At 35.7% G+C, this 25,411-nt stretch overlaps 1 protein-coding gene across 1 annotated transcript in view; it reads right to left on the bottom strand.

Moving 5' to 3' along the window:
- LOC149791713 (myc box-dependent-interacting protein 1-like) overlaps positions 1-25,411 on the bottom strand; it is a 124,221-nt gene that overhangs the window by 21,847 nt on the left and 76,963 nt on the right. The window contains exons 6-12 of the mRNA XM_089970222.1: positions 21,906-22,013; positions 17,822-17,907; positions 16,654-16,729; positions 13,454-13,554; positions 5,343-5,545; positions 4,505-4,845; positions 324-545 (exon numbers count right to left, since the gene is read on the bottom strand). Coding sequence (XP_089826348.1) covers positions 324-545; positions 4,505-4,845; positions 5,343-5,545; positions 13,454-13,554; positions 16,654-16,729; positions 17,822-17,907; positions 21,906-22,013 — 1,137 coding nt within the window. The remainder of the gene's footprint in view (positions 1-323; positions 546-4,504; positions 4,846-5,342; positions 5,546-13,453; positions 13,555-16,653; positions 16,730-17,821; positions 17,908-21,905; positions 22,014-25,411) is intronic.

The raw sequence follows: 25,411 nt of genomic DNA, 5'->3' as shown, positions 1-25,411 counted from the left end.
CACTATATACCGAATCAACTGGTTCCTTCACTCCAACACAAGAACAAACATGAATGTATGTTTGTATTTATTACATAACCCCTCTATTGTGCTTTCTCAATATCTGTATGAAATAAATTCAAAATGAATAAGGATTTGTAAATGTTTAATTCTTTTCATCAATGAGTACTGATTCAAGAAGATTCGTCACAAAACCTAAATACTTCCAGTGTGTGATGTGAAAAACAAACTGGACATCCATATCAAACACCAGACCAGTAATGTAGTGTAATAAATGATAATTATGTAATGACAAAGTTTAAAATGGATTTCTTGTGGCATACCGAGTACAGGTAATTGTCCGGCAGATTTTCTGTAGGTACTGGCTTATTGTTCATTGGAACCTCATATAACGTATCTACACTTTCCTCCACAGCTACCTCATCTGCTGCCATGACATTAACAAGGTCCCCTGGGGGCTCAGTTGGGGGTACAGGAGGAGCGATACCTAGTTCTTCATCAGATGAGGAATCTGATGTGGAATCCGATGAGGAATCATCACTCTGCTACAATGGAGAATAAATGTCACCAGTGAAATATGTGATCTTACACAGGTGTTCATCTGATATAAAATTTCGGACAAATGTATAAAATAATGTTTGCATGATCATAGTAAACACTGGATTGGAAGTATCAGAAAAAGGAGAGAGATCAGTAGTGAAATATGAAATTTCTTCATGCCATTATTTAAAAAAACAAATAGGCAATGATTATTTATAATGCAAGTAAAACTGGACAGTCATAAATTATACATTTGGACAACACATGGCTGTACATGACATGCAAATGAAGTACAGATTAGATGGGGTTTATTGGTTATCCACCACTCTGTGTAGCACCATGAACCTTTACCAGTCTGCTTCCTCCACCAACAGGGCCATATTGAAAAACTACTATAACTCTATTTCTAAAGATTTTGCATAGGCAGACCTGCCAACCCTAATGAGGCCTGCCAACCCTAATGAGGCCTGCCAACCCTAACTAGACCTTAGTAAGGCAGCTGATTTTTTTTCTCTATAAGCTAAACCACTTTACCATAAGGTGTAACAACATATAATGTACTGTTATTGTAAAGATGGAAAACATGCATTTAAAATGTTATCTTCAAGACAGATGCAGCGAAGATAAACATTATTTTTAACTAAGGGGATTGTAAAGTACACTTAGACATTAATTACCTCCAGTACAGTTTCACAAAGTGCAGTTCCAAAATCTGAAAGGCTTCTTGTTATCTCTCAAATTTATATAATTCTTGGATCTTTTTTCTCCATTTCTCATAATGATGGCAATCATATCTCCCACCACAAGACATACTCAATCAACACATGTCCAATAAATATAACTGTTGTCCTTCATACTCTCTCTCTCTCTCTCTCTCAAGAATCTGAAAATTCCTTTTTATTATTCTCTGCTGACTATTAACACTTTCAAAAGACTTATGTTCCCTTCCATCCTGTACATGTATCGTTTGTTGGATGTCATTTTCTGAAAATTCTAGATGCAAAACCTTGAAAATGCAGATGTTTGCATGACAAAATATGAGCAATTTAAATCGTCTGAGGTACTCCTGTAAATCTAGTCTGGTTCCCAGACCATCTCCACTATATCTAATATGAAACCCAGATCCAAATCAAAACTGGAAATCAAAGCATCCGGATTTTACAGCAGCAATCATATTTTCTAAAGTTTGCTTTTGTTCCATAGGTCCTTTTGTAAGGGTTGGCAGGTCTGCATACGAATTGTGGCTCTAAAATGTAAATTATTAAAGTAGGCCAAAACAAATCCAAAATCTATCTAATGGGTTGAAGAGTCGAGATGTCTCAATGATTGATAACTGGACAAGCATCTGTCACAATTTTATGTGTAGCAGAATGAATGGAAATTTATGTTGGTTTTTCTACCCATAAATTAGAAAATAACAAAGTGCTTCATTTCTGCCTTATGTAAAGCAGATCTTCTGAAGCCTTTTCCTTTGCACTTGTGACTCATTCTTGTTATAAAGACATTACTCAATGTAGCAATAATTATTTAATAAACCAATCAACCTAAAAAGATGTGAGGGACTTGGTAAATAAACTTATGATATCTTGTTTGAATATCATTTTTTTCTTCAAAATAAGGCTGCATGCTTTTGCGCCGTAACAAAACAAAAAGCTCACCTCAGAAGATTTTAGTAGTCTCCAGTTTCCATTGCAAACATGATAATGCAGAAAAGTTTTGATTAATGTGATTAAAGTGATCATACTAGCACATTTATATTAAAAAAAATTCTCAAGTTTTTCTCTTTACATTTTTATTATCTTTTTCCAAAAATTTTAATGTTAACTTTGAATATGCCAGTACTTATCTATCTATAATGATTACAGGAACTAAAATAATATTTTAAGAAATTAGCATTCATTTGAATTATATCAAAGATCATGTATTAGAATCAATAATAAAATCTAAGATTACGATTTTGTATTTTTTAAAACGAAATCATTGTTCTTAAAATTATTTAAAAGCTGCTTTATTGTTGACCTCCAGAAGCCAGATTTTACTGGATGAAATGTGGTGGACTTTGAGTAACCTTGGAGTTACTACCAGGAACACATGCAAAGTTCATGCCTCAATAATTACCTTGATTTGCCACTACAGCTGGGACCTCAGATGAAACATATCCACTAGTGATCCCTAAATACATTCACATGTACAACACAGACAATCTGCTGAGAATAATATATCACAATATACACTATATAATCATCAATATGTAATGTTTACCACTTAATAAACATATTTATTCTAACTTCAAACTGCACTGGAAAAATAAGAAGGGCTTTCAGTGCAGGATAGGAAACAATGTGGTCAGTGTATCATACAATGTAGGTCACAGGAACCTTTTTTGGTTATAAGGGTGTGGTGTGTGTGTGCGTGATTAGGATTTTTAACGTAGCTTTAACAATCTTTCAGTCATATCGCTACGATGTCTGCAGTGTGGCAGTTTATAATGATGTCTAGCACTGGGGCATCATGCTGCAGACACGTAGCATGATGTCCCACCCAGTCACATTATCCTGGCATCAGGCTGACCAGTCCTAACACTAATCTCTTAATGCTGAGCGACAAGCGAGGTAGCTGTTAGTACCATTTTTTAAAGTCTTTGGTATGACTCGGCCAGGGATCGAACCCACGACCTCCTGCTTCCGAGGTGGACACTCTAACCACTAGACCACCGGAGTGGTTTATAAGGGTGTGGTACTAACAGAGAAACATAAAATACAGATCACAGAGGCTTCTTTTAGTAATATGCATATAGATTTTATTAAGATGCCTCCATTCACAAAGTTTCATGATTCAATGCAAAAACTTGTGGTCATGAGCTAAATGCAAAAACTCAACCAAAGACAGTAAAAGACAAAATATAGGTCACAATGAACTTCTTTTGTTGTATAGGTGTGGTAGTAAAAGAGATGAATATCATCATTAATTTCACAACTCAAGCATGAAACGTGCCTGAGAAATTAAAATCAAAATGCTAAATAACGGGTCAAATGTATCTTCTCACCAGTTTCACGATTCCATGTATGACAGTATTAAACAGGAGGTAAAATACCTAAGTGATCATACTTTCAATGCAAAAACTTGAGTAAAATGTGAAACATGGGACACTGTGACCTTCTTTTGCTGTATGGATGGGGTACTAACGGAGGTGTATAATCCTCTAGATCAGAGGTTCTCAAACTGTGGCTAGCAGACCACTGGTGGTCTGTGAGCTCCATTCAGGTGGTCTGCAGAAAGGTTATAATAGTTACCTAAAGTAGAGTCAACATTAGGAAAGATCATTAAGTGGCCTGCCATGACCCTCGGCAATGCTGAAGTGGTCCATACAAAAAAAGTTTGTGAACCGCTGATCTAGATTCATAATTCTGGCATGAACAGTGCTCAAGTCGGTGAAGCAAGAATTATGTATCAGTGACCTACTTTTGTGATGTTACTACAGTGGTCATCAAGACTCGTCCACCACTGCTAATTTTAATGATTCTAGGTATAACAGTATATATTCACACATGAGCTAAACACAAAAATGTAATCAACGCCACTAAATTGTGAAATGTAGACCACAATGATTTTTCTTTGTTATATGGGTGTTGCACTCACAAAAATGCAAACAATCATCCAGTTTGATGATTTTTAAATAGTACTGACAATCTGTCAAAGTTTTTTGTGTTCAAATCATGAAAATTAGTTCATACTGGTATGATTTTCACATAATTAGTTTTATATACACTGACAAATAATCTCCCAAAACAACTGGGATCTAGAAAAAGGTGCAGAAATATTAATAGCCAGGTTGACTACTGCACAAGTTTAATGTCAAATTTACAAACCCTGGACTTGAGGAAAAGTGAATTTTGATCACCTGCCTACTTTTCAATGCTGTCAAAATTTTGATCTTTTGAAGTTGTTCAAATAATTCAATTACCTCATTTTTGTCTTCACTATCTTGTGGAAATTTCTCTTTCTCCTCAACCTCCTCTTCTTTTTGACCCTTTTCATTCTCAATAGTCTCCTCCTGTTTGGCCTCAATAGTCTCCTCCTGTTTGGCCTCAGTAACTTTCTCCTGTCTGGCCTCAGTAACTTTCTCCTGTCTGGCCTCAGTAGCGTTCTCCTGATCAAGATGTTCTTCCTCATCATAATTTTCCTTTGATTCTGTTTCCTTCTCACGATGGTCTGCTTTTAAAGTCTCTGTTTCTTCCTCCTTTTCTTGTGAAGGAGAAAATGGAACACTGACTTGCGCAGCAAAATGTGCATTCTCATATTCCACTGCAACAAATGCACACAGATTGATAATACAAGCATTCAGCAGATCGTTTACGTTCTTCTTAATTTGTCTTACCAAGAATACTTATCTGATCATACCAACATTACGAATTAATTTCCACTACATCCTGAAAACAACCCTCCTCGAAAAATGAACAAAACTGTTTATCTCTCTATGTACAATAATAGACTAAAACAAGCAGGACTGATGTAAAATAATTCATCTAATATATTATTATAATTACCTTATCATACCTTATTACTTTATTATAAATAATTATCATAATAAAGGTTACTAAGAGTAAGTGATCTCCCATTCACAACTGGTGTTTTTATGGTTTCCTATACTTTGAAGTCCATAATACAAAAAAAGTTATGCCATCTAGATAAAGTACATCACACAACTTGGCAGAAATGGATTAAAATACCAGAATGGGTTGTAATATAAATATTATAATAGGTTGTACAATTGTCATAAAACAATTAGAGTTTCAACCTACCCTCCTCAACATGTTTCTCTGCCATTTCTTTCTCTCCATCCAACCTATCTCTGCTATGTGGGTTGTCGTTAACTTTAGAAGGTCTGGAAGTTTCTGATACTTCATTGTCTCGTGGGCTCCCGGGCTGTGAAGGCTGGCTGTCATAACCACTGTTACTGTTTTCACTGTGCTCATGTCCATTGGGAACCGCAAATTCATAACTTCTGTAAATATAGAATGTGTTGATAAATGTAACACCATCTACAAACACCTGGCTGGTGGGTCGCAAGCCATATCCTGTGGGCCGCAACATGATTGGCATCACAAGGTGTCATGAGAGATAATAAAGGTGGTGCAGCCCTCGGGCCATTGAAAATGCCCTCATGCAGCCCTCAGGGTGGTTTTAGTTTGAGACCCCTGATCTACATCATTTCTGTGAAGATAGATAGAATATTCAGATAGATTTCCTTAAATGGGTTCAACAAATATTCAAATAAAATTGGAAGTTCAGTTCAATGGGCTAAAAGAAAATGAAACAAGTGTTCCATATTTTAACTCACTAGCACTTTCATGTACAACTGGTGCCAGGATTAAGACTACTCCTTACTGATTATTCTGAGTTCATTGTAATAACTGAGATATTTTTTTATAAGAATACTGAATAGCAGATTTCACACCTACCAAGTCAACCTATAAAGTATCCCTCTGGGCTATCTGAATGCAATACACAGCAGCTCAGACTCTGCATTCTGGTAGACCCAATTCTCTATTTATATCCATGATATTTGTATCAAAGATCCCATTTTCTGTTAGTCATACCATGGCTCTGTTCACATATAGATCGCAGATCCAGCATTCTGGTAACCCCTGGACTCAATATATATATGGTATTCCAGATCCATCATTATGGTAGCCCCTGGGCTAATGATCTCAGATCCACCATTCTGGTAGCCCCTTGACTCAATACATTCATGCTATCCCAGATCCATCATTATGGTAGTCCTTGGGCTAATGATCTCAGATCCAGCATTCTGGTAGCCCCTTAACTCAATACATTTATGCCATCCCAGATCCATCATTATGGTAGTCCCTGGCCTAATGATCTCAGATCCAGCATTCTGGTAGCCCCTTGACTCAATACATTTATGCTATCCCAGACCAATCATTATGATAGCCCATGGGGTCTATTCAAATACGGTATCCCAGACGTAGACACATTTACATTTCATTAGAAGCTTAACAAGCTGTTTGATATAAAGAAACTATTTGTTTAGAGGTGCAACAATTTAAAAAAAAACAGCTTCAGAGTCAGTTTTTTGTGTTGCTACTCAATCTGAAACAAGCAGGCTATATAACATGTTTCTGAACTTTTGACCATGCAATGAAATTTAACATTATCGACTTACCCCTTCAAAAGTCTCTATTTCAAACCATGTAAAAGTTTTGTTTCCTTGGGTCTGAGACTTAGGTATTAATTTCATTCTTTATTCCCTGTGATAATCACAAGAATGTTCAGCTGCATACATGCCAACCATGTATAAGCATAATGTTTGTTAATGTAATTGGCAAAAAGCATAATCTGAGCATAAAAAGTGTAATCTATATATTACATGCCTTAATTACAGTTGTCTGTTGAAAAATGTACATTTAGTTTTGCTACTACTCTAGATCTGCATCAGGTCAAATTATTGACAGAAAAGGGCAAAATCAATGTGGATTAGAACCAGAACACAAAAACAAAACATACTCATACTGACAAATTATTTATATTCAACACTCAACTGCTCAACATGTTTCACAGAATGATTGAAAAGTCCACAAATTATTTAGTGCTCAATCTAAGTTTTGTATTACAAATATCCTTGTAAAGTAGCACTGATTTGTCCTTTTTACAAACATATTTTTAAGTTTAAAAAGATCTATTTGCTCTAAAATGTTTCATCCACAAGACACACTATAAAATCCTGTTTTGCTCAACATCTGGTGCTATTTTCTTTAAAAGAACAGACTGGTCTGCTACCTAATTTGATTATCAATATAACCTTCAAGACAATTTTTCATATTAAAGAAACCATTCTGTTTTCTTGGAAAAGAGTCAAATGTTGTTGTTGTTGTTGTTGTAGGGTTTAACACCATTTTTCAGCACATGATAGGCTATGCATGGCAGCCAGTATTAATGGTGGAGGAAGAACCCGGGAAAACCACGGGAAGAACCACCGACCCACGAGAAGCTACTGGCAAGCTTTCTCACATACCCACATTGGTCGAATCCTAGACTCGAACCCACGCAGACAGAGGTGAAATGGCAGTGATCCATAACGGAGAGCGCTTTAGACCACTCGGCCACTCGGGGCCCCGAAAAGAGTCAAATACAGTTGCTATAAATAGAAAATAAGGAAAATATATGCAAGTCTACACTGGACAAATTAACTCTTATACTATTCTTATGCAGCAGTCTTTCATTACAGAATATTCTCAGCTTACATGATGAGTGCCATCAATGACAAAAAAAACTTGTTAATGTTGTGAAAAAGCATAATCCATAATCCATTTAAGGCAAGCATATGATCTAATTAGGTCAAAAAAAGTGTAATAATTACACCAAAAGCGTAATGGTTGGCATGTATGAATTGCAACAATTGTTCAAGCACTACCTATGGTAATAACAGCAATAATCATATATTCTCTATGGTGATTACAGCAATGTTTATTTATCTCATGTGGTTGTCAAAGCAATGTTCATGTATTCCGTATGGCAAACATAGAAAATTCCATATATTTCCTATGGTAAAAACAGCAATGTTCATATATTCTCTATGGTAGTCATATTAACGTTCATGTATTCCCTATGACAACATAGCAATGTTCATGTATTCCCTATGGCAAACATAGCAATGTTCATGTTTTCCCTATGGTAAACATAGCAATGTTCATATATTATCTATGGTAGTCATAGCAATGTTCATGTATTCCCTATGACAACATAGCAATGTTCATGTATTCCCTATGACAACATAGCAATGTTCATGTATTCTCTATGAAAACATATCAATGTTCATGTATTCCCTATGACAATATAGCAATGTTCATGTATTCCCTATGATAACATAGCAATGTTCATGTATTCTCTATGACAACATATCAATGTTCATGTATTCTCTATGACAACATATCAATGTTCATGTATTCCCTATGACAATATAGCAATGTTCATGTATTCCCTATGGCAACATAGCCAAGTTTATGTATTCTCTATGGTAGACATAGCAATATTCATGTATTCCCTATGATAGTCATAGCAATGTTCATTTGTTCAAATATGTACGGCCTTCATGCCAGGATGATGTTCATCAAATTGGGTCAAACCATTTTTAGTTTAGAAGAAGTCGTTTATAGATCATTCTATCTTTCATCTCATTTATAGTCATGGAAAGAAGGAAATTTTTTTAAGAGCTTGTTATAAATTGACAGAATGGTGTTTCAAAAGAAATAAGGAGACCAGACATTCAAAACTACTTCAAGGAAGAATTAGTTTATTCAAGTACATGATACAGTTCTCCCTCATTATAAAGCTGTCCATGGGAGCCATAGTGTATATCACCTTGTAATGAGTTTGCCCAATAATGAAGTATATAGTATATATAATTATACTACTGCCTAATAAAATGGGATCCATGACCATAGCTGCCTAATAAACAGGAATGATGGCATTATATTGAATGGCATTATAATGAGTACAGTGTGGAAGTGCTGTGTTGTCTTCTTTCTTCAAATATTTCTCAACACAGGATAAATTATTGTATTAAAATTTGATGTACGACATGTAAAACTCTAAGCACTTAAGTAAACAGTCACAAATAAAAACTTATCACCAACAAAGGAAATCCTCACAAAACGTTTTAATGCTTAAACTGTACAAGTCTTAATAGGATGAACTGTTTTTTCTCAGTGTTAAAGAACAGTAACGCTCATCGATAAAGAGTAAGCAGTAGAACAAAATCATAGTACTGGAATTACTGATGGCAGGGATGGGGTTAAGTGGTACTAATTTGCATACAATGAAAGAACTTAATTCCAGAGATACTGTAAGTCATGGTTAAAGTTATTGATGTAAACATACTACTCAAAATTATCGTTACAATATTTTTAAAAGTTTTTTCTTACATGTCACTAGAGAATGTATATTAACATTTTGAAACATTACTGGAGGAATTATTGTGGTGATTTCCTTTTAAACGCATTTTGTTATATAGGTTCAAGTGTTACCATCAGTTACTTCAATTTGAGTTGCTTCCCTTTACACAAAATTTACATTAAAAAATGATCTCAAAGGTTAGTGGATCAAAACATTGTTACTAATTTGAACAAGACTGGTTACTATCATTAGTAATAGAACTGTATTTAGTAAAAAGAAAATGCACACTATGCCATAGCCATCGAATGATTGAAATCCTTCCAACCCCAAAATTAGATCCCTTATCGAAATGTGTATTTTATCTACATTTGAAATATGCATACACTGTATCAACTCAAGGGGTTAATAAATGTTTTGCTTTATGAGCAGGTGTTTATTTTATGGCGGTATCCAGAAAAGGAATGTATATAGAAACCAGTCAGTGCTTCTGACTAGTAAGGGAGCCACAGTGGCTTAGTGGTAAGCTTTCTGGACTCGCAACTGAAAGTGTATGGGTTCAAGTCCTATGAGATCAGCTACTGTGGAAAGTTATTTTACTCCAAGAGCCTCTGACTAGTAAATAATAAAGCACGAATAGATATTCACCAGAATGATTATGAATATACCTATTCAACAAGGTAACAACAACTGCACAAGCATAAAGGACAAGAATGTTAAAAATTATATTTTCTGTCTTGCCATTTCCTAAATAAATGAGAAATAGTGATGGGGATGTTTGTCATTGGCTTCACTGACATTGACTCCATGTTAAAGTTTTGTGCAAGCAATTTCTAAAAGTTCTACGCAAGTCCCTAACTTGCTTTGTGATAACCAATATGAAGATGGGAGCCTGAAGCTGAAGGTGGAAAAAACAATGTTAGATAGGATCCTTGTTTCTTACTTTTCCTTCAGAAGTCAAGTGTTTACCCTTTTTAAGTGTTTACAAATGCTATCAGTGAATGAGATGTTCACTGAAACCAAAGCTGCCATACAGCAGCCAAAAGGCAAAAGATTCCAGAAAAATAATAGGCAATTCAATAATATTGATTTCATATTTTGATCTTAGAGAAATATCTATACAACAGATAAAACCCCGGCTGAACAGGGGTGTAACTGGGATTGTAAGTTAAAAGAATGTTAAAAATATTGATGTGTCAAGACAACATGCATGAACAAGCTCAAATGATGCAGGCGGAAAAACCTTTGTTCCATATGCAATGGCAAGGATCGAAGTCAAGAGGTCCAACTCAGTAAAATTAAGACAGAAAAAGCAAGGTAATCAATCCTGACCATGATTCTTTGTAATATCAGGCCCAACACAAAAACATGATCAACAAAATCCTAAAAATGAAACTGAGTAGAAATGCAATTCATAATGCTAGCGAAATTTTCTCACTCAAACATGAACCATAATTATCCCAGTCAAATTGTGATGGAAAAAAGTGAAAATCAAAGAGACTTCTTAGTATAAAACCTTTTATCAAATTTTGTTATGCTTACATACCTGATTGTGCTTAAATGAAGCTTCTTAACTTGTAACTATATCACAGGTTGCCATCAATTTGAAAACACTAATACCTTCTATTTAATTTAACCATGCCCATGAAAGCTGAGTCAAGTGGCAGCATTCATCTCTCCCACCAAAGTAATACTCAGATCAACACAATGATCAATCTACAATAAGTAATACTTAGACTGACACAATGATCAATCCACCATAAGTAATACTCGGATTGACACAATGATCAATCCACCATAAGTAATACACAGACCAACTCACTGATCAATCAACACTAAGTAATACTCAGATTGACAAAATGATCAATCCACCATAAGTAATACTCAGATCAACACAATAATCAATCCACCATAAGTAATACTCAGATCAACACAATGATCAATCCACCATAAGTAATACTCAGATCAACACAATGATCAATCCACCATAAGTAATACTCAGATCAACACAATGGTCAATCCACCATAAGTAATACTCAGATCAACACAATGATCAATCAACCATAAGTAATACTCAGATTGACACAATGGTCAATATGTCATAAGTAATACTCAGATTGACACAATGATCAGTCTGTCATATGTAATACTCAAATCAACACAATGATCAATCTACCAGAAGTAATACACAGATTGACGCACTGATCAATCTGTCATAAGTAATACTCAGATCGACACAACGATCAATCCACCATAAGTAATACTTGAATTGACACAATGATCAATTGCTTTTCATGCAGGGGTTTTCCCCAATAATCAGAATATTCCTATTTTACCTCTGTGCTCATTGTTTTTACTTTCTACAAGGCTGATTGTCCCTATCACCTTTATTGTGTTTTTGCTTGGACATTTTCAGATTATGCTACAAGCAAAAGCTCTAATGCAGAGCCACACCATAAGCTCACTTTAACTGACATCCAGGTGAGCTTAAAATGGACAAGAGTAAAGGAATGTGACCAAAAGATGACTGCATTAATATTTTTACTTATTAATGTTGTTATTGACAAAGAAGGTTAAGAACGAGGACAAAACGCAAATATCTGTGAATCAGACTCTCACCGCATATTTACAGGGAAGGTACTTATATCCATTGTACTTCTATTGTATAACCTGAAACATAAGTGCATTAACAAGAAATTACATTACACAGCTTGACCAAGTATAAAGATTTTTTACCTTCATAAACATAAATTATCTTCTACTGCTAAAAACAATGAACAAAATCTATCAGTGACGGATGCATAGCAAAAGGCCCCACTTGCTACAATTTCTTTGGCAAGGACTAAAACAGAGAAACTTCTTGTTGTTGTTGTAGGGTTTAATGCCATTTTTCAGCACATGATAGGCTATACATGGCAGCCAGTATTAATGGTGGAGGAAGAACCTGGGTATATCCCCGGATATAACCATCAATTCTCGAGAAGCTACTGGCAAGTTTTCTCACATACCCACATTGGCTGAATCCGAGACTCGAACACACGCAGACAGAGAAACTTATGTTGGGAAACAAAGTTAGGAGAATTTTTATTAGGGGCCATGGAATATTGGAATTCAAACTCATTTAAAGTCTCTTCAATTCAAAGACACATGCCTAATGTGACTGAAATCCAACAAAAATGTGGTAAAGTTATGGTGTTGAAACGAGTCAGGAGGTCAGGAAATCTGAAGGCTCAACATCTTTTTTGGGTGGGAATGCTGGTAAATAATTAGTTCAATGTCTCATCAGTGCAAGGCTGCATGCCAAATCTGGCTGAAATACATCCTTTTTAAAGTAATATTGTGATACCAAAGTTATGTAGCAGGGCAAGAAAGGGATAATTCCTGTAAATGGGGTCAAGAAATGCTGAGAAAAAAACTCATTCAAGTTCTCATCAGTGTGTAAAAAATATGCTTACAATTCAAAAATGTTCTCAACCACATTAACCTGCAGATATGAAAGGTTTGGCAATCATTAGTGATAACTCCTGTAAAAATTTACACTGAAAGCTGCAAATAAAATTCTTTCAAGGTTATAGTAATATAAAGCTGACTACAATTAAATCTGGTTAAATCCAATAATTGACAGTAAAGTCATCCCGCAGAAACCAAGGAGTACTGACAGTGCTGGATAGACTAGACAGACGAATGGACTGACATTATTACTGTAGGGCTCCAATGACTTCATCAATCAGGGACCTAATAATTTTAGAAAATAAAATGTGAACAAAATTTTTAATCTCATTTAGCTAAATGGTAGCACAACCACTCAGCAAAACAACTTTTATGATTTGTTTTCACAACATTTACAAAAACCAGTTCCCAAACACCTGTTATTCCAGTGGAGCGAAGAATGCCCATCGAAGTGTTCTCTAATAACATCCAAAACTGCTCCAGAACTACTGGATGGAAATTCTGAAATCCTTGTGCATTTCTAGCTAACTTATAATTCAATAAAACTTACCCATGGGACATGGTATCCCGTAGAGGTCGCTTTGGTGTGTATGTTAGCTGTTCATTGTCTTGATACAGTTTCTCTGAGATTTCACTGATTCTCTCACTAATCTAGAAACAAAATGAAAACAAAAATTACGTGTTTCTGCTAAATATTCTTTTTCTATTTTTTTTTATTCCGCTTCATTGATCATTCAGTTTTAAGAGAGATTCAAACAATGTCTGGGAATTCATAACTCGTAATGTTAAACAAAGTGGAAACTGTCCAAGGGAAATCACTCTATTTCCAACTTACCAAGGGATGCAACATGTATCACAAACAATATTAGATTAAAATGTGAATTCACTATTATCTGTGGGATACAAATTTTCACTGATTTTGTGGATGCCACAAACCACACATTTAAAGACCAACAAACAATAATCTTATCTGTGAAAACAATGTGATGACCCTCCCATACCCAATACTGATGCAAAACCACAAAAAATGATAGCCACCAAAATAGTGATTGTAGAGTATTTAAAATTATATAAATACCTTGAAAACTGAAGCATACTGCTGGAAAAATACAAGCACTTGTTCCATTTATGATTTTGGAGTTTGGGCTACATTTTTTTACAGAACATTTCTATATAAGTGTTATACAGTTTGTCCATGTGAGAAAGTATGAGAAGAATATGACCTCCCATTAAGGTGAAGCAGAAGGTTCCAGAGCAGAATACTGCACCTGGTACACCACACAGATATCTTTCCCATCCGCAGTGTCCTTCATTCTTTTTAAAACACAGCCTAAACTAGTGAGACATCAGTGTGGGGCTGGAGGAAATCTGACAATAGCAACAGGTAAGTGGTGTGTCATTTAATTAGTTCCCTCCTAAGTGGTGTGTCATTTAATTAGTTCCCTCCCACCCAAAAAAATCACATTTTAATATCAGCAATACAAAACCCAAGCTGTCCTTATATGATCTGCCATCCACCTTGAATTGGTGAAAGCTGAAATTTCAGCCGGACAAAATGCTTTCTTCTTCCTAGAAGTGGCCAAATAAATGCAAACAGCTCTAACTGGACATAACTCTAACTGGATAATCCCCCGGCACAGATATGACTGAGACGGGGGATTTCAATCAGGAGTGGACCAACCATTGAAAGCCAATGTTTGCCAAAATCCTGCTTGGCAAAAGAGAGAAACAAACTCAATTCCACTGAACTTCATACAGCCTTGCTCTATGAAGAGGCCCTGAAGCTCGCTCCTTCATCACTGCGACACTAATTCCACATGCCAGTATATTTCTGCCATGCTTCCATCAAACACTGAAGGGCAAATGACAACAATGAATGCACTTTCAGGAGGCTGAACAGTGATACTTCACTGAAAAATGGTCAGCATATTAGGCTAAAATTATTGGCGAACTAGCCCTTTGTCCAAAAGTTTCCCGTGTTTAAACTGGGAGGCAGGCCCATGTTCCCTTAGAGATACCCACTCTCATTCCTACATGTGTGACACAGCTTGCCCATGTAAAACCATTTGGGATAAACCTACATGATATGAATGAGCACACGAACCCTGCAGCTGACATCACAAATATCTGCAATTTTTCTTGTGGTTTTATGATTCAAAAGACAAGGTTTGCTGACAAATAAGCTTCACTGTAAATAAAACTGTACATGTTCTTTCTATTGCTGTTAAAATGTTTAGAAATTGTTCTCTATTTGAAAGGCTATTTCCATATCGATTGCATATTATCTTGCTTTTATCCAAACACTATTTTCTTCCAAAAATTGACGTTTACTTTATTAATTATTGAAACGAATTTTTAAAGCATAAGTGGTTTTTTAATAGGTGATAAGGTACCACATAATATGTGAGGATATGCTGTCCTGTTCAAAATACACATTATGTACAGCAGTCTCCTCTTACAAGGCCACTCCTTCCGCAGCAGTGAAGTGGCCTTGCAAGAGTGGGGACAACTTGAGGGGGCATCACAGATGTGAGTAATAACAAAATAACACAAGAATGTTATGTAATCAATGTGATAAAACATATCAATGTTGTTAAAAATTATTATGGATAATCATCCATTATGGCAAAAATCTTATATTAACATAACTATTGATAAGATGTCATATCAGGCAAACTATCCCAGTCCATTTTCCCACTATTATACCGACAATGTTTATCTCAATTTGTTGGTCATCAAATTTCTTGGTAATGATCAAAGGACTCTCCCTCTTTTAGTGATCAAAAGACTCTCCCTCTTTTAATGATCAAAGGACTCTCCCTCTTTAGTGATCAAAGGACTCTCCCCTTTTTAGTAATCAAAGGACTCTAATTCTTTTAGTGAACAAAGGACTCTCCCTCTTTTAATGATCAAAGGATTCCCCCTCTTTAGTGATCAAAGGACTCTCCCTTTTTTAGTAATCAAAGGACTCTAATTCTTTTAGTGAACAAAGGACTCACACTCTCTTAGTCAAACTGCTTCTATGTTTTGTTCTAACTGAGCATGCCTGACCACATTTACATTTTTGCAATAACTTAATCCTTCTAGGGCTTGCAGTTAATATATAAGATACTCAGTGTTTACAAAAGGAAATGAGCTGTCATGTGATCAACTAGTTCTAGTCTGGTACTCTTTCAAGTACATTTGGTAATCTAAAAGGCAGAAGCCACAATGGCTAGCAAACCATTTTTATTTTCTAGCAACAGAACATTGCTCTATTCTTGTTGGATTAACCTGGTGTCAGTGTTTCTAAATTTATTCGTCCTTCATTCTGGAGAATTTAGTTGACAGTCGTGGTTGACTGATGTGAAACTCAAAGATGGTCTGCGATCTCCACATGCCAACCAGTGAATAGTTCAGAATACTTTTAAACATTGCCAAAATGAGAGTTGTACATTTGCTGCTATAGGAATTTCAAAACAATTATTTTCATACTATGTTTGTGCTGATTTTATAGCTACTGTTAACTTCTTAACAATCAGGCAGGGTGGTAAGGTAATTCAAGTTTTCAGAAACTGCAAGTATACGATACAATTCTTTGTATCATAATGTCAGAAAATATTTTGTTGGAGCTATGTATCATTCATGGGTACAAAGAAAAACATGAGATAAAACTCATCGTGGACAAAAATCAGGCTGTAATTTATACAAGCATGTCAGATTTGAGGTATTTTATCAACCTTTATCTACACGTGTAAAATCTGAACTCACCTTTGCTACTTCATTGTGGAATATTTGTTCAGCAGCAAACATATGTCGTAGGCTTGAGGCATAACATGTCACTCGACTGTAATAAAGGATGAAAGGCAGCATTTAAATCAAACACATTTTCTATTTTCCCAGTATTAAATGAGCAATTTCCATGGTTAACTGTTTAATGAGCAAAAGTCAATTAGTAAAATATCTCCTACTGGCAAAAAAATTTCAGTAATTAACATGGAAAAGTTTGTTACCTATTATGAAGATAGTAAATGTCCTGGTGAAAGCATATGATCCCTTTCAAAGAGCCAGAAAAATCCATATGTCGAAGACTTTTCAACGTCACAAATGTTCGAGAATCGTAATTCCACAGCATTCTTTTTGTGCTAATAAATACTGCTGCCAGTCATAAATGTAAGAATCTACTATGATAGACCCGAAGAGAAGTAAACAGTATAAAAATATTACTGCTGGTGGCATTAACCAGGGTTCAACATTTAAACTAGTTCATTCTCTCTCTGGCAGGTTAAAACGCTGGGGGAATAAAGGAAATTTGCTTGTATCTTGTCAGTTGAACTAGTGGGGAAAAAAATGAAACACAACCTCCACAACCCTTCCAAAAGAAAACCATTACAATGAAATGTAAATTGGTAGATCCAGACATGGCATGAAACTGTAAAACTAACAAAATTCTTAACAAAATTCCATCTCAAGCCAAAGGATGTAGCCAACTATATTCCTGGTCATAAAAACATCTGACTTTAAAAGCCTGTAACAAATAAAAGCTGTCAAGCATCTTAATAACCTGGAAATGATTACACAAGCATCTCAATAACCTAAACAAAATGACACAAGCATCTTAATAACCTGGACAAGATTATACAAGTATCTTCATGACCTGGACAAGATTACAAATTATCTGATTGGCTGTTGACTATCCCAAACATCCATTCTCACAAGAGACAACATGTTTTTTGTACCGTAACTGCAATGAAGAAGTAACTGCATCAAAAGTGCAGGAAGTCTCCCAGGAACTAGCAATTTTTGAATTGAAAGCAGTCCTCTGGCTAATCAAGAGATTTAGCAGGCATCAATTTCTGCTTCAAGGCAATAACCAAACCTGTGAAGCCATATACAAAACTGATCCAGATGATATTCCACTGCCTGCCCTAATACTCACCTATTGTAATAGTCTTGCAGTTCCATGTGTAAATCGTTGTTCATTTCTTCATAGATTTTTTTGGCCTCATTCAGTTCTTCTTGTGCCTAAAAAAAATGCACAAGATAATATATTCAAGTATAACCAACTTTGTCTACAGAAATTGGAAGAAGAAAAAATCAAATATCATGATTTCTGATCTCCAAAGAGGGCATATCTGCCAACTTTCCAGAGACTTAAGTGGGGAGAGATTACATCCATAAAAGGTTTTGTGTTTGAAAGCGGTAAAAGCCAGTAAACTGTGAAATGAAGGTCACAGAGACATTGTTTTTTTTTTGTAAGGTTGCTGTGCTTATAGAGATGCCAACATTCATTCAGTCTGATGATTCTAGCATAAACAATGAAATCAACTTGTACCAAATATTTAACCAAACTCAGTGAAACACAAACTATAAATCAGTGGCCTACTTTTGTGATACTGGAGTAGTACTCATCAATATGCATCCCATCACCAAGTTTAATTATTCCAGGTATAACAGTATGTACAGAAACATCTGGTCATGACGTAAAAGTGCAAAAACTTTACCAAAGCATCTAGAATGTCTATTGTAGTCACTTTGGCCTTCTTTTGTTTTAAGTGTGTGATACTGAGATGGATGCAAATAATAATAAAGTTTGATGATTCAAGCATGAATACAGCTCGAGAAATAAGCATAAAACACAAATTTAAATAAATTCAGTGAAGTGAAAACATGGTTTATATGATGTGAGCAAGGTTTTCTGCAGGTAGTTTTGAAGGACTTCCCAGACAGTTCTTAAGAAGCTGACATTTCTCCATATGCACTGCATAAACAGTGACAAATGTTGTTGTTGCTGTTGTGTGGTTTAACGCCATTTTTCAGCACATGATAGGCCATACATGGCGGCCAGTATTAATGGTGGAGGAAGAACCCAGGAAAACCCTGGAAAGAACCACCGACCCACGAGAAGCTACTGGCAAGCTTTCTCACATACCCACAGTGTCTGAATCCGAGACTCGAACCCACGCAGACAGAGGTGATATGGCAGTGATCCGTAATGGAGAGCGCTTTAGACCACTCTGCCACTCGGGGCCCCAGCGACAAACGTAGTCAAGTAATCATTCTTCAAAACAACTGCCACTCTACACACTGAAAAAAAAAGCCAGGAATCCATAACCATCAGCCTGGTTACTTTAAAAGATATCAAACATATAAGTATAACAGGGAGATCTTATCAACAAAGTTATGAAGATCATTTAATTTTCTGTTAAAAGGGTGAAGAGGGTGAGTGTATGGAAACCTAATTCCCAGCCCCAAAACAGTTCTAAAAAAAACATTATCCTGCCCTGATCTATTTTGTAGAAAGAACCTTATTCTATCAAGCATTTTAGTTGAGGAAAATATATATTGTGATAACAGAAGAAAAAAAATACCCTGGCTGCAGACTTTCAGCTTGGATTTCGAACAAGAATCCCTTTAAGGAATGCTCTACTGGGCAAAAAGAATTTCATGGAATTCAAGGTAAGAACATTTCTTCTGTTTAATTGCTAAGTGTTGAAATCATCTCTGATATTCTTCAGCAATAATCATATTTTCTTATAACAGCTGTGGTGGACAAGTTGGACATCATTTGCATTTAGGACAAAGTAGACATCACTGGTCCAGACTCCATGCTGTAACGATCATCCCATTCAGGAGGAGATGAGGCTACAAGATTTCACAATGACCATCATGGCATCCATACTGAATGTATGAATGGCACCATTTTCATTTAGGATTAATTGGGTATCATAAAAAATCTATTGGTGAATGTTGATATATCCATCCAACTGGGAGGAGAGATAACAATACTTATGAGATGCCAACTATAGTGGGCATTAGGAAAGTTAGTCCTCACCATTTAAGACCAAGTAGACATCATAAGAACACTTAAGGTGAAAACCCCATGTCAATAATGACTTTCTGTTCAGAAGGAGTAGTGATAAAAGATTTTATATATGGCTCCTGTGGCAGCCGTGTTGGACTTCAGATAAGCACCATTTTTATTCAGGAGCAACTAGACATCATAAGAAGTCTTTTAATGAAAAAGCATCTTCATATAACCATCCATATAGGAGTAGCGATAACAGGATTTTCAAAATTGACAATATGGATCTCACATCGGCACAATTTTCATTTAGGACTAACTAGACATCATAAAAAGTCTTTTAGTGGAAACTGCATGTTGATATGATCTGCCATCCAGGACAAGTAGCAATAACAACATTTTCAAGATGGCTGCCATTAAACAATGCAGACCTGCCAACCCTAAAGAGATATTCTCATTAAGTCAGTCAAACATTTTCAGTAAGTTGGACCAAATCTCTGTCATTTGTAAAAACTATTATGTACTGGCAAAAAGTAAAATTTTAATAACCATTACAGTTTATATCCATGTTGTAACTTAAATATATAGCTACTGATGTGACTGGTACATGGTACTTTTGCACTTTCTAAGAAACTTCTGGTCAAATTCCATTTTGAAGCATTCACCCCCTTCACTTTTATGACTAGTATTGCTTCCGATCTGGATATTGAGTGTTTTTTTGCAACAAATGAGAACACTCTCTCACAACCTGCATTTGAATGAGGAACAATAACTACATTCTTCATGATGCTGGACAACAATTTGTATTTGAACTGGCCATTAGCATCCTTGAGTTTACTAATAAGATCCCATTGCTTGTCAACTCATGTAGTGTTTAAGATCTCAGGATTCAATTCATCTACTTGGTAATTCAAAATCTCTGCTTCCAAGTTGTCTTGCCAGTTAGTTTCTTTGGGTTCCATACACATAAACCTTGATGGGAAATACATCACACTACTAAAATCACTCATCATCCTTTTTGACACATCAACAACTGCCTGTGTTTCAGAAGTTCATTATTCAATGGAAACCTCTTAACAATCTACTCAAAAACAGTTGTTTAATAGTCCCTTACATCTTTACAGAATCAACAAAGGCTACTTTCATTCAACTTACTTTCAGCCAAGTATTTTCAAGTTTCTGAACCTACTATAAGTTTTTCATCTGACATTTGTGTCTTACAGTCATGATAATCGATATCAGTAAGATCCTTGGCTTGTGAAATTTCTGTAGCCTTTACAAATCTGATAAGCAATTGCTTTAATAATTCAAGCACCTTTTCTCTAAGTTTATGGATCACAGGCTCCTCCTGTTGCATGATTAAGTTGTACTTGTTAAATAATGGAATTATGTGGTCTAGAAATAAGCAATAAATCTTCGCCCTCCGAGACTGCAAAGCCTTACACACACTCATAGCCTTTTACTCTCTGTAACTGATTCTTTTACTGCCTTTCCAATCATTTCTAACCAATGGTGTCTGATGTCTAGACAGAGCCTTTTTATCCAATTTCTTTGATTTAGCTTTCTCTAAGGACCCTATCTTGGTTTCATTTTTTCAGTCTTTCCGGCTGAGGCAGACTTGCAAGTAGAACTAGCCTGATTTGTAGATTTATCACAGCTCAAAGCTTTACTGCACGTGCTGGCACTGTCGTTATTTCCTTCTTTATTGCTAGATACATGTGGAACTTTATCCTTGGAACTAGACTCCTTCTCCGACATCCTACTTTTGGCTTTAGCTCTTTTGCCTTTAACCTCTTGCTTCTTGGTTTCTTTACCAAAATATATTTGTAAGGGTTCCCACTGTTCCAAAAGTCTCTTTATACCTTCACCAAGAGACAACCATCTTGTTACACAATGCTTCAATATTTTTCTCTGTTCTCACCCACAAAGAGTTTGAAGATCTTTCAGTTCCATTTGTCTATTCACACTTTTATCCAAATAATACAATATGTCCACTAATAAGTCAACAAAACTAATGGGCCGATTGTTCATTCTGGTTTATGTTACCGATTACAGCCTGGACTTAAAACCCTGCAAAAGGCAAAAATTATGAGACTGAAAAAGTGATCGTATACACTTTCTCATCAGCTAAATAACAACAATAAAGCTACATTTCAACACAATAAAATCCTTTTGTTCATAGCAATGATAGGGACTGTATTTCGTAGCATTAACCTACCTTAGCAATTTTTGTTTCATCTTTTTTCTTGGCACCATTTTGTACTTCTAGATTGTGTTTGGCATTGTCATAATCAATCAATTTCCTGCCGCGCTTGGATATCCTTGACTGTAAAATGAAAATGAACATGATCGGCAATGCACATGTTTGACCATATGATTCAAAATATTGCAAAATATGCACTAACTGAATCTAATCAAACTATTCAAAAGGTCACCTTTGTACAGTGGTCACCTGGTCTCAATGACCATTCTGATTTTTCCCCAGCTAATTTTTTATATAAAGGTCATGTCTATGATGGCTGTCCCTGCTTTTTGCAGCCAACAGCCCGGTGATCACCAAACCAACTAATTGACTCAAGCGATCACTGGAGCATATTAATAGCGACTGCTCTGTTTATGCAAACTAAACTTTTGTTTCATGCGGATGGCATTGTTTAGGTTCATGAATATAATGAGAATCAATGTGTCAGCATTTATTATCTTGCTTGTACTCACTATACTTCAGTCACATGCTATCTGAAAGGTAAACCTGCATACTGGTCACCTGTATACAAAGGCTAATTTGGCCTTTCCCATGGGTTGATGCTATTGACAAGTTCGACAATGATGGCACATCATAACAAATCTCCTTACTTTTTAAACATCTCCCAATCCCAAACCTTGCCCACTCTGGACCATGAATGACCCTTTAGTCATAACTCAAAACCCACCACATATATTATGTGTCCTCCAACTATGCCTGCATGTTTAAAGTCTGGCAAAGAAAGCAAGGAACAAAGAAAAGAAATAAAAAGCAAATGCCATTTTAACTGAAACTTTTACATACTTGATTTCTGATCACCCCCACCCCCATAGTACCTTGGGTAAAGACCATACAATTATTTCCCTACTGCAGATTGTTACTAGATGGGTAACACATGTACCAAATATTTTGTGAATTTCTGACCAGCTATTTAGGAGGTGAAAGAGTTACAGAGATGGACAAAATGACTGAAAAATAAAGGGAGGATCTCACAAATATTCCCCAACTAAAGCATATAAATAATTAGACAATAATCATAGAACAAACTAGCAATTGTTCTGTTTGACCTTTCATAAGCAAAGTTATTAGGGTCAAATGCACATGAGAAACAAATTTTAAGAGTAAAAAATATTGTTTTTTATATATATAAAAAACATACCAGATTCTGAAAACAGAAGACACAAATTTTTTAAAATAGAAAATCCTCAAAATACTGTAGTAAAAATTTGCTATGTAAACCACATTCCCTATTTAATTCCAAGATTTTCTCTGGTGTTACATCATCTTAAAGCTTCGTGACTGAGTTCACATCAAAGAAAATTCTATCTCACAGGAAGACTGCAGATACACTTAACAAGAATGTGTTCCACTGTCAGTGGACTCAGACTCTGGTCAAAGCATTCACTCTGGTCTAGGTTCACCATTCACTAGATATGCACAAGTGAAATGTGACACATGCGGTCATCACAATACTACCTCATCTCTGTGATTTATTCTGTACTGGGGATGTCACTTTCCAATCATGAGTTTTATCAAGTTGTCAGAACAAGCTGATTTAGATATAATTTCAAGTCAGTATATGGGATCTTTCACTCAGAAACAGGCGGCTGCAGAGCAGCGTTGGCTGATTTATATGCCCAATGTCCCCACTGACAGCTAGGTCTTCAGCAGAGAAGACCAGTGTGTGTGTCATATTGAAGTTTGATCTTGTTGGGAGTCCAAATGAAAACGAAAGCCATTTTGACACTTGGGCAATGAGGTTTCTTGGCACTGTATAATGTCTGCCGCTTAACCATACTATGGTAACAGTTTGAAAGGATGATCTTTTTTTAATTAAAATATTAGTGGAATTCTACAAGAGGTAACTGATGGAACAGAGGGGGGCAAAGAAAACTCTGGAGGAAGAAGCTGATAGACTTCTTTGATTTATGCACAGAAGGTAGAGCTTCCCCTGTAGAATGTAAGGTTGCATCTAGGATTTAGTCATTTCAGCAGTGTACTCCCTCAATGTTAAAAAAGGGAGGACAATCTGGAAAAATAAGGGGTCAATCTGGACACAATATGGGCCTCTAAATAGTATAAAACAAGACTAAAATGAAAGCAGAACAAGGGGGAGGGTATCCCTTTCATAAATGATGTTAAAAACCATACCCTCTTTTTTTTGGGGGGGGGGGAGTAATGTTTTATAGTTGTTGTTTATTTTAAAACACTTGCCAGTAAAAAAAACCATAACCAGTCTGCATTTCTACCATACAGTCAATCACTCCTCATGTTTTGAAACAGCACTGAATATGTGAACTTTGCTGTCACATGAAGACTTTCCAATACATTCAGTACAAACTTGTTTGTTGAGCATAACGAAGAGCTGTGATTCAACATGCAGCTGAACATTAGGTACGGCATGTCAGCATTAGTGTTTATGTCAATCATTTTAATTCATCAAAAGAACACAATGGTATAGATAATAATCTGCTGGCACATTATGATGGTAGTCTGACAATATAAAACTCTGGCCCAGATACACAGGACTTGTAAGGTGGGGGGGGTCTTACTGCCAGAACAATAAGTATTGCAGAGCTCTGTTCTGACAGTATTTACAGGAAAACTGGAGGCCAAATTTTCAAGAATATCTCATACAGTTGGCAGCCCATACTGACACTGTCACACAGCTTAGAGTCTATTTGTTTTATTTATAATATATTTACTTTTTTATGCCTTTTTTTCCTTATCATGCCAATGCAAACAGATGACAATTTCACACATTTGTTGACAAGACAAGCTAAAAGGTGTGGTAAACATCTGTTTTAGCTTGAGAGGTAATGAATGTACTCAAAGATTAGAGAGGCAGTGAAAGTGCTCCTAACCTATTATGATCAGACAATGAATCTGAAGAAGAAACAGGTAACATGACGTGCATAAACTGTGCACGCTAATATAAAGGAGATAATTCATTCAAATCATGGGCACACACAAAATGCATGGAGTAAAGCAACTATTTTTCAAGTGGATCAGAACCTTATAAATATTCGAATGAAAAATCACCCAGTCAATGTATATCTTAATTTTAAAGATTTGTTTTTGTTTGTGAGTTTTTGATTTTTAACGTAGCTTTAACAATTGAAGAACGGAGACACCAACAGTAGCTATATTGCTGCAAGGCTTGTACAAAACAACATCAGTCACTACAACAAATATCTGTTGAAAAACAAGACAATTCTTCAAGCATTTTGTGAGGAATCCATTATCTTCAACTAGTGTAAATTTAGTAAATATGTACATGCTCATTCAGAATTAATTTTAAAAATAAGAGGGAGCTGTTATCTCTGTGAGATATCGAACCTCATCTATAACTTTATAAGGCTACAAATCAAATTACAACACTCAAAGCACAATGACCCTTTAATATTTGCCATTTCTGTCCAAATCAAATCAACAAATTTAAGCATCAATGATGTGATATTTGCATATTCAAGAAAGAGTAT

This window comes from Sinohyriopsis cumingii, chromosome 9 (assembly GCF_028554795.1).
Source record: "Sinohyriopsis cumingii isolate HCF-2022 chromosome 9, ASM2855479v2, whole genome shotgun sequence".
Classification (NCBI taxonomy): Eukaryota; Metazoa; Mollusca; class Bivalvia; order Unionida; family Unionidae; genus Sinohyriopsis; species Sinohyriopsis cumingii.
Note: the sequence above shows the minus strand (reverse complement) of the source record. Positions and strands in the feature narration are given on the sequence as shown.